General features: G+C 60.9%; 1 protein-coding gene across 1 annotated transcript in view; it reads left to right on the top strand.

Moving 5' to 3' along the window:
- The first annotated feature begins 243 nt into the window (after positions 1-243).
- Positions 244-10,048, top strand: part of Lpcat1 (lysophosphatidylcholine acyltransferase 1) — a 44,661-nt gene continuing 34,856 nt past the window's right edge. The window contains exon 1 of the mRNA XM_047555871.1: positions 244-483. Within this exon, the coding sequence (XP_047411827.1) occupies positions 349-483 (135 nt within the window). The 5' untranslated portion in view covers positions 244-348. The remainder of the gene's footprint in view (positions 484-10,048) is intronic.

Genomic DNA, 10,048 nt, shown 5'->3' with positions numbered 1-10,048 from the left:
AACCGTCCCATGTTCCCTCTGTTCCCGGGCTCCGCACCCAGCGCCCCGGGAGCGCGCGTGCCCGCCACTTCCTCGGCCCCGCGCGGCCGCGCTGGCCGCCGCCCGAGCCCGCGCAGCCGCGGGCAGGCCTGGGCGCTGGGCCGGCGCGCAGGGAGGCGGAGGCGGAGGCGGACCCGCCGCCCCGCCCGGGCCGCCCGCCGCCCACGTCACACCGCCGCCCCTCCCGCGCCTGCGCCGCCCGCCCGCCGCGCATCCTCAGCCCGCCGCGCGTCCTCGGCCGCTGCTGCCGCTCTCCGCCAGCTCGGCGCCCAGCTCCGCGCCCGGTTCCCTAGCGGCGGGCGGGCGGCCATGAGGCTGCGGGGACGCGGGACGCGGGCCGCCCCCGCCTCCGGCGTAGCGGCGGGCGACGCGCGACGACTGGCGCCCCCGGGGCGCAACCCCTTCGTGCACGAGCTGCGGCTGAGCGCCCTGCAGAAGGCCCAGGTGGGTGTCCCGCGACGCACGCCGCGGACCCGGCGGGATGCGGGCCCGGGAGGCGCGGCCGCCGGTGGGGCTGGGGAGGGTCCAGGGACGCCGCCCCTCCCTCGCCGACCCTCGTCCGGTGGCCCCTACACTTCCCTGCGACGTGCCGCTCGATCCCCGGCAACCAGCTTCCAGCCGCCCTCACCCTGATCCCTGGGCCCCTGGCACCCGGTTTCCCGCAGCCCGCACCCTGATGCTGACCCCGCACCCCCTTTGCCTGCTGCCCGATCCCCGCCCCGCATCTCGGTCCCCGCTGCTCCTCCCAGACCCAGGCGGTTGCTCCCGCCGGCTGCAGGCCCCGCGCCGCCCGCAGAGCGGGCATCCCCTCCACGCGGCTAATCTCAGCGCGGGAGGCCGACTTTGAGTCTCCGTAGCCTCGTGTGCGGGACTTTGCCTGGTCATTTGAATCCGTGCCTGAGAGAGTGGGCGCATGGGGCGGACGGGCCAAGTGGGCAGGGGGATTTCCGCCTGTGTGTCTGCAAACAGTTTCCTGGCGCGTGTGCATCTTCACAGTAAGGAGGCTCCCCAGGGGCATCTGACCCAAGTCAACTTTGTGCGACCTGGTTCCCACGTGGGAGGGAAGGGTGTGTGGAGGCTTCCCTAAAGGTTTTGCTGGCCAGGTGGGTGGTGAGTGGGGACCTGGTCCAGGCAGGAAGGGACACTTGCCCCTTTTGTTCTTGTGGCTCTCCCTGTGGAACATGTCCCTTGCCGCGTTGGCACTCCAGTGTGACTCTGGGGCCAGTCCTTCACGTTCTGAGGACGCTCACCCAGGCCTCTCTGGTAGGAGGACTGCGTGCTGTCAGGGCTTAAGGAGGTGTGTTTCTGCGGTGAGGAAACTTCTGTGGGCAGAGGGAGTTTGTTCTTAATGTGTAAAGTAACTCGTCTGATACCACATCAGGGGGAGAAGTTGTGGGGTCCTGGTCACAGGTGAGGCTTTCCCAGGATGTCTGTCTTTCTTCAAGCCCTGGGTGGCATTGATTGTCACCTGTGGAAGGAAGTGGTGGGCAAAAGACTGAGCGCAGAGAGGGCAAAGGCAATGTTGTCCCCAGCTGGGCCCCCAGGCCCTGTTCCTGCACGTGTGGAGGCAGGCTTGGGGACCAGCCGTGCTGCTGTGGGGCTCTGCCTGGAACCTCCCTCTGCAACCTTCACCTCACCTGCCAGCTGCTGTGCCTGCAGGAGAAGGACACAGTCCCCTCTCCTTCACTCCCCACTGCCTCCCAGCCACTCCCTGGCCAGTACTCCTTCCTCTCCCCCTCCTGCTGCCACTCTGCTGCTTAGAAGCCCTCCCTGGACACAGACCCTGGGATGGAGCCCATCCTGTGGTTTTCTAGGGCCTTCCCTGCTTCACCTCAGCCTGGTCACCCTCTGCACCCTCCCCTACCCATCCTGATCATGCTGCCCCTGCCCTGGTCCTCCTGTTGGCCCTACTTCTCCCTGACCCTTCCCTCTGGCCTCACTGCTTCTCCCTCCAGTCTTGGTGAAGCATCCCTCTTCTAGGAAGCTAGTGCCTCCCTCCCTTTGTGTCCTGCCAGAGTCGCAGCCCCCTTAGGAGGAAAAGTCAGGGCCAGGTCCTCTGCCCTACAGGAAGTAGGGCAGAGGCCCCTGACCTGGGGAGAATCAGGTTGGGTTAGAGTGCCACCCCCAGCCTGCTTTTTGCTCCTGGAACTCATGCACCTCCATCCCAACTGCTCTCAGCAGGGACCATGGAGAAGCTTCGATCACTGTTGGGCTTCCCCAGGGCTGATTTTCGGAGGGCCCTGCCCTGCCGAGGCCTGGTCCTGGATATGGGTAGCCAGCGGGGCTGGCCTTCGGCAGGAACAGGTGTGTGTGTGCTCCAGCCTCCCAGGAGGTCCTGTGCACTCATGCTGCCAGGCTGCGGCGCCCTCAGGGTCTTCAGGGTACTTGGGACGGTTGTACCTGCTCTGGTGCGGCTGAGGGTTGCAGCCTGTGAATGCCCTCAGATTCTCGGTGGAAACGTTGGCTTTCACCAAGCCCTGGCCCGTGAAGCTCTTACCTCTAGGCTAGGCATGGCCAAACATTCTCTACAGGTGAGTGGCCTGTCTTCCAAGCAGAGAAAGTGTGCTTCCTGGATAAAGAAAGGCCCATTACCAAACACGAGGTGCTCGGAAACTCCCGTACCAGAACCCAGGTGTGTCCCTCCTGGGAGCCTGCTGCGTTGGCCTGGTGCCGGGTGGGCCACCTTGACCCCCATGGCAGTCCTTCTGGCGTTCACGGATCTGGTGAGGAGCGTAAGCCTCTCTGTGGTCAGAAAGCAACATGTGAGGGTCTGAAAGAGGGCCCGGGACTATTGGGGTCTATGAAACCTGCGGGGTACCCGGGCTGAAGCCAGGATCTGGGACTGGGGGTGATTGGTGTGTCACTGGGTCCCCAGCCCTGAACCTTGGTTCCTCCTAGTTGCCTGCTCATGAGGTGGTTTTTCATCTCCTGGGGTTTTGGGGAACTTCCCATGGATTCTGTGATGTGAGCACGTCCCCATCCCCAGCTCTGATGGGTTTTTCCTTTTCTGAAGTCCCTGCCTGTAACCAGCCTCTTGAGAGGTCACTTCCTGGAAAGCAGAGCCACTCCCTCTAGCCCTGGAGCTGAGTGCCGGCCGGGTCAGTGTTGGGCCCAGAGCAGGAGACTCTGGCCAACTGCCCGCTGCCTAGTCTGACCTGCAAAAGACAATAAGTGTGGATGGCCTAGCATCTGATGGGCCATCTCTGCCAGTGCATGTGGCCCAGGAGAGGCCGGGGGCCACTTCCCAGCCCCCTCACCTCTGTTCACTGCCAGCTGCAGCCCTGGGAGGCGATGGGAGGCAGGTGAGGTGTCCCAGTGTTGCTGACACGCTGTGGGGACCAGTGCCATGCTGTCCCTGACTCTGAGCCTGTGGGTCTGGCTCAGTGTAGAAGCTGACCTGGCCTCAGGCCTGAGGCCTTCCGTAACCCCTCCTGCCTCTCTGGAAAGGCAGGCACAGAAAGCTTGGTTGTGATTGAGTGGAACAGCAGGATCAGGGATTTGAGGCTGAGAAGGACCATTCATTGGTTCATGGCCTTCTGAGCTAAACACAAAGGTGTACACGTGTATGGTGTGTACACGGTATGGGTGCATAGTGTGCACAGTTTTATTTTACAGCTGCGAGCAACATGTAGTCAGTTTCGTGCATCCGTCACATGTCTTAGACTGACATTGAATCTTAGAATCGTTGTAAGTGTGCTGTGAATGCCCTGTGCTCGCACTGTTGATGGGGAACAGGTCCCTCAGTGTCTCCACAGCAGAGTCACGTGCTGATTTCTGAATGTCCTTTGCAGATTGCTAACAGGTCTCCATCCCAGGCCCCGAGGCTCATTTTCCTCTCTGATCTTTGGTGTTAGCAGCAGGAGCTGGCTCCTGTCCCACCCGTGACTGCTCTGCATGAACACCCTGGGCCCCGACCAGCCGGAGTTGGGCAATACCTTCCCTGATAGAGCAGCCTTGGAGAGTCTCTGTCCAGGGCTCTGGTCTGGGTTCTGGAATTCTAATCGAGATCATATTTTTACAGATTTGAATCTGACTCTGGCCTCTGCCTGGCTGGTCCCCAGGCTGCTGTTGACTTTGGGAGCCACGCTGTCCTCAGTGGGAACTAGCCACACTGTCCTAACCGCCCAGGTTAGGGAACTGAACTGGGTTCCGTTCAGTGCTGGTGGCTGTTGAGTTCTTCCAGCCTCGCTGGCATTGATGTATCAGGAAAAGAGCTTCCACTGGCGTCTCACATTCAGCTGTGTTGTTTTTTTTACAGTCCTTCCCTGCTTGGGCCTTTAGTCTACAGGGAACCTCACCTTTACTCTCTGTGAGGCCCCCAGAGTGGGCTGGCCCAAGCCCTTGACCTTTTGCATGAGGGACAGTGGCCCGTGCTCACCCTGTGAGGCATGCTGTCAGGAGCTGGACTTGCAGGAGGCTGCTGAATGTGCTGTGGGGACAGCAGTCCCTTGCAGGTTTGTGTCTTTGCTCTTGTGACCGAGCGGCCCGGGAGACTGGGACACCCACTAGCCAGCTTCACACTGGAGCCCGAAACTTTGCAGCACGAGCTCAACTCACTGCATTCAGGGTGCCTCCCGAGCACCACGTGCATTCAGGGTGCCTCCCGAGCACCACGTGCCCTGTACCGACCAGTGGTCCAGAAGATGTCGCGCCATCGTCCAAGTAAAGCTGGCCAGCTTTCATTTAAACGTGTTCTGCCTAACATTGGTGAGCTAGATATTTTTGCAATTGAATTATCTATTTCTCATTTTCAAAAGATCAGGGATTTGGGACCTGGAACAGTGGGTATCCTGCTGCAGAAACCTGGCATCAGGACTTGCCTGCTGTGCTTGCTGGGCATCCAGTGGTCCTGTACCTGTCCCCACACGCAGCAGAGTGACCTCAAGCCTGTGGTCCTTCCTGCCCTGCATTTCACTACAGGGGAGTGTTCAAGTAAGGCATCTACCAGGTCACTTTGCAGAAAGTCCCCTCCCTTCCCACCTGTCCCAGAGACCTCCCTGCTGTCTGTGTCTCTCCAGTTTCTGTTCCCAGACCCTTCTCCAAACAGCCCAGGATGAAAGAGCCCCACCCACATGACCAGGGCAGCAGTGGCTCCTCACCCAGGTCCTACAGGTCTGAACCGGGGGTTATTTTGAAACGAGCCCAGAGGGCAGGGCACAGTGCCGTGTGTGTGTGTGTGTGTGTGTGTGTGTGTGTGTGTGCGTGTCAGTACGTGGTTCTCACTGTGACCATGGTGTGCTTCTGTGGCCTCCGGCACGTCATGCCCCCTCTGCTCCTTCCCGCAGGCTCAAAGCCCACCAGTGCGTCCCAGGCTCCCCTGCTGCTGTGCTGGGTCTGGTGCTCTGGACATGCCTCTGTGCTGCTCTCAAGCTCACACCAAGCCAGTTCTCACTTCCCTGGGGCATGGTGTTGCCACTGCCCCTGTGTTTGGTGACCCCGGAATGCAGCCAGGACCATCGTGGGTGCAGACTGGTGGCCCAGCTTGTTCTGCTGGAGCATGGGCCATCGAAGCCTGGGGTGGCCCTTCTCTGAGCCCCTTGAGGGTCAGGTGTCCACCTTAGAGTTGAAGGGGTGATTTATTTTTCCCAAAACCTTATTTGCCTTATATAAGTAGCTCTTTAAAAAAGAAAATTCATAGTTTTAAGTATTTCAAGCCCTCCAGATAGCCATGGAGCTGGGCTGACCTGAGCCTCAGCAGCATCCTGAGGCCCGCAAGGCAAGGACAGGCATTGGCCATGAGGCAAGGCTCTGCTCTCCGTGTGTGTCCAGTCCCCCGGTAGAGCCCAGGGCTGGTGCTGGTCTGAGCACAGTGGGAACCCCACTGCCCTGAGGGTGGGGAGCACTGGGGCTGGGACTGTTTGGATCAGGCACTGACTGTCCCTTTGGGCTGTCTTGTGGAGGTCAGTTTGCTCCCCCAGGCCCCTGGGATAGAGCAGGCCACACACCAGTCAATCTGTCTTCCTCACCCACAGGACGGGTCACAGCCACTGTGGCCTGTGAACTGCTTTCGGGACATCTTCACAGCCCAGGGTTGGCTCAGCTTCTCCCCAGCTGGGCCCTCCTGCCCTCCACAGCAGGGTCTCTTCATTTTGCTGGTCAGTGGCCTTGAGATCACCCATGGCAGGAGGGTGCGGGAGCCCTGCCTCATACAGCCGTCTCCTGCCTCCCTCCATCTTCAGCTGTCCATCCTTCCCCACGCCGAGGAATGACCGCTTTTACCAGGGACACAGCACTGTCCGCTCCTGCTGTCCCTCTGACCAGCTGGGGAGCGGAGCCAGGATGCCCTGGGTGCTCCACGATCTGCGGGTGGCCTGGGTCAGGCCTGTGGGGTGGGAATGCTCTTGTCTCCCTGCAATCAGGCTGGAGCGCTCAGGGCAGGCCAGGACTGGGGTGCCCACAGTGGGCCTGGGGCTACCCTCTTAGCTCAGCGCCTGCAGCTTCCTGCAGGTGTTTACTGAGCAAATGAGGCTGTTAGGAATGCCGCTGATCTTGCGTTTCGGGATTCCTTGACTTAGGCAGCAGGCTGCTGAGGTTGTCCCAGAGTGGGGTTTGGAGGGTCTGCCTCCAGGCTCAGCATGCTGACTCCTGCCTCTCTCTGCATGTATTGGGACCACGGTGGCCCCTGCTCCCTGAGGCCCCTCCCCTGCCATATCGTCTGTCCCCCTCCCACGTTTTGCTGGGACAAAACTGAGTGCTACTGCCAACCTTGCCCCTCCTGGAGGTAACCCTTCCAAGTTAAAAAGAGACCAAATTACCACTAGGCTCACAATAAGCCCGAGGGCAGGGATCCTGCCATGCCCTGGACCCAGCCTGGAGCTGCGAGTGAGTAGTGGTTAATGAGCAGGTCACTTTGCTCTCTCTTGCTTGGGATAGCCCTTGTTCAGAGAGGACCCCACAGTGCAGGAACCTGTGGCCCTAGTGGACCACACCACCTGCAGGGGCGGCTCTGCCCACCCAGGCCCTTCACCCAGCGCTGTCCTCCGAGTCTCCTGTGCCCTGGGGCAGAGCTGCTACTAACAGGACAGCTGGGCCTCCTCGGGTGTGGCCCTGCTGTGTGCTGCTGCTGACCTTGGGCAGCTGCTGGTGGTGCTGCTCTGTGCCCCAGGGCTGCCCGTTGGCCACACTCCCATCCAGGCTTCTGCTCCCAGGCCTCCTGGGCTGTGCCCACACGTGGGCTCTCAGGGCTTTGAAAGCTGGCTTTCTGAGGAACATGATTACAGGGTGTCCTGCCCACAGGTGAGACGCCTGTGGAAGTAGGTCAGCTGCAACTGAGCCCTGCAGCTCTGAGTAGGGACTTGGGGCTGTGTCTACTTGGGGAGCCGTGCCTGGTTCCAGAGTGTGTCTATCCCCCACCACACACACCTTCTAGGTTTTCTGCTTCTGCCTCTGCAACTGCTTCTGCTGAACACCTTCTGTGAATCAGGTCCTGAGCCCTCGGGGTGCCACGCAGCCCTGGCAAGGCCCCCTCCAGGCCCCAGGGAGTACAGGGTGGCCCTGCAGGGCCTCTGGCTGTAGTTTGGCCTGTCGAGGTACTTCACATCTGGGGCTATGGGTTGGAATTGTGGGAGCCACAATTTGTGGTCCCTGGACAAAGGACCCCAAAAGCTCAGGAGAGATTTGTATAGAACTGAGTGGCTTAGGAGGACTGAGGAGAGTCCAGGCTTTTGGCAGTGTCCAGAGGTTCTGGGCCAGGACACAGGGAGAGGTACCCAGCCTGTGTCCACCAGGTGGGGTAGACCCTGGGTGAGCACCCAGACCCAGGCCCAGAGCAGTGGGTCCGCATGGCACTGCAGGGACGGCCTTGGGCCAAATGGTGGGTGCTGGGTAGAGGTCAAGGCCTCCCTGGGTACGTGAGGCATCTCCAAGGCGTGTGTGAGGCTGGTGAAGCCCAGGGGTCTGGTCCTGGGTGGAGGTGGCAGACCGTAAGCTAGGGCTTTCCCCGTGCCTGCTGTGCACGCTCAGGGCTGATGCGCTGTGCGGCCCTGGGAGCCCCAGCAGGACCCACAGTCCCCTCTTCATCTTCAGGTGAAGCCACTGAGGGCAGGGCTGCCCAGGTGGGCGAGGAGTGCCCCACCCCAGCCTCACAGTGCTGCCTTGAGCTCGTTCCCTGCAGCACGGGGGCAGCACCCGCCCCGACCAGGCTCCCAGCCCTCATTTAGCTCCTGGTGCTCCTGTCCTGATGGCCCCTGGGAGCCCTTTGGACTGTGAGGCTGCCCACGTTGTCCAGCCACCTCCCCTGCCCCATGTCCGCCGTGGGAGTTTCCCTGGTCCTGGAGTGCAGTGGCCGGGGCTCTGGGGGCTCTTGGTGCTCACGTGTGCGCTGAGTCGGCGACTGAAGTCCCTGATTTCAGCTTCTCTGGCTTTGTGAGCATGCCTTTGGATGTCCTGGACCTGGAAATGACCTTCTGTGTGTCCTGCGAGGAACTGTGCAACACGTAGGATCAGAAGCGAGTCCTCCCTGGCACAGGGTGGGCCTGTGCCAGGAAGGGGGTGCTTAGCCACACCTAGCTTCCCAGGGCCGGCTAGGCCATCAACTCCTGAGGGGACACGGTCTCCAAGTGCTGCTGGACCTCGTAAGCAGCAGTGTGAACGGCTGTCCAGCAGGGGTCTAGCCCCGCAGCTGACTGCAGGAACCCTGCGTGGTGGTCACAGCACTGCATATGGGCACCCAGGGAAAGGCTTGTGCTGGCCCGAGCATGTAGCCATGTGACTGTCACAGGTCCCTGCTCACATCTGTCCCAGGGCTTTAGAGCCGTCTCGGGCTGGGTAGTCTCAGGCCAGCCCTTCAGATGCCGATAGAGGACGCTCTGGGGGAGGGAGGAGCCCTGTCCTTTGCTCTCGTGTCCCAACAATGCCAGCAGCAGTGTGGGGAGCCAGCGTAGAGGACACTAGCCCTTCATCCACTCATGCTGCAAGCCCCTCTGAGGCCTCGCCTGACCCAGGGCCCTCTCCTACCTCTGCGGTCACTGCCAGTGTCCCCAGGATCCACTACAGATGCCCAGGCCGTGCTGCATCCCCCTGAGGATGCCACCCCAGTGAATCCATCGTGTGTCAGCATGGAGGCATTGGACGCAGACCCAAGCCCAGGCCCAGCCCATACAGTCTCTGGCAGCCTAGAACTGTCTGGAAAGGCAGGCGGGGAGGAGCCCTCGTCTGACGTGGAGTGCTCCTGGTGGGCTCCCATGGTTGCAGGGGTCCTGGTTTAGGCTTGCCTTAGACCAGCGTGGTTTTGGTCCCACAGAACCGGGAGTAGCAGCCACATCGACTCAGGGTGTCATTGCAAAGACAGCCAGGAGAGCTCTCCGCCGCAGTTTCCTGTGCTGACTGCAGGTAGGTCTGCAGATTCAGAGCCCGTCGCTGAGCCTCACTGCAGGAGAAGCCATACGTGCTCAGACTGCCTTCCAGGGCTCTCTGGCAGGTGGCAGGGACTGGGGAGGTGGGACTGGCTGAGGATTTGAGAGAAGAAATAGCTCGGTGTTAGGAAAGCGGTACTTAATTTTAGATTTGAGTGGGAGCGCTAAGAAGTGACTTATAGAGAGCAGCAAGCTCGGACTTGGCCACGTTCCCACTGGAGGCGAGGCCGTGATGGTGTTGAGATCTAAGGCCAAGGAGAGGCGGATGTCCACCTGTTAGTGGGAAGCAGGCGAACCCAGCTTGAAGTCCAGCAAAGCATTTATGTAAACAGCAGCTCACGCAGAAAGTAACAAAGCACCCAAATGTAAAACGTCTGCAGAGCTGCGCTGCAGATGTGGCCTGTGCCCGTCCTTGGTCCAGGCGGGGCTGCGCCCAGCAGACCATGCTCTGCGGTGTGTCTGTGTAAAGGGCCTGGGGCCAGAGCCTGTTTGAAGATGGCCGTGAGAAGGTAAAGCCACCACCAGAGCTGAAACGCCTGTATTGGTCACTCCTGGCCACGTGATGCCCTCTGCCACGTAACATAGCAAGATGGCCTTTGCCAGGTGTGGCCCTCCACGTCTGCCCGCCCCAGAGCAAGCCCGATGAACACGGGCTC

This window comes from Sciurus carolinensis, chromosome 6 (assembly GCF_902686445.1).
Source record: "Sciurus carolinensis chromosome 6, mSciCar1.2, whole genome shotgun sequence".
NCBI lineage: Eukaryota > Metazoa > Chordata > Mammalia > Rodentia > Sciuridae > Sciurus > Sciurus carolinensis.
Note: the sequence above shows the minus strand (reverse complement) of the source record. Positions and strands in the feature narration are given on the sequence as shown.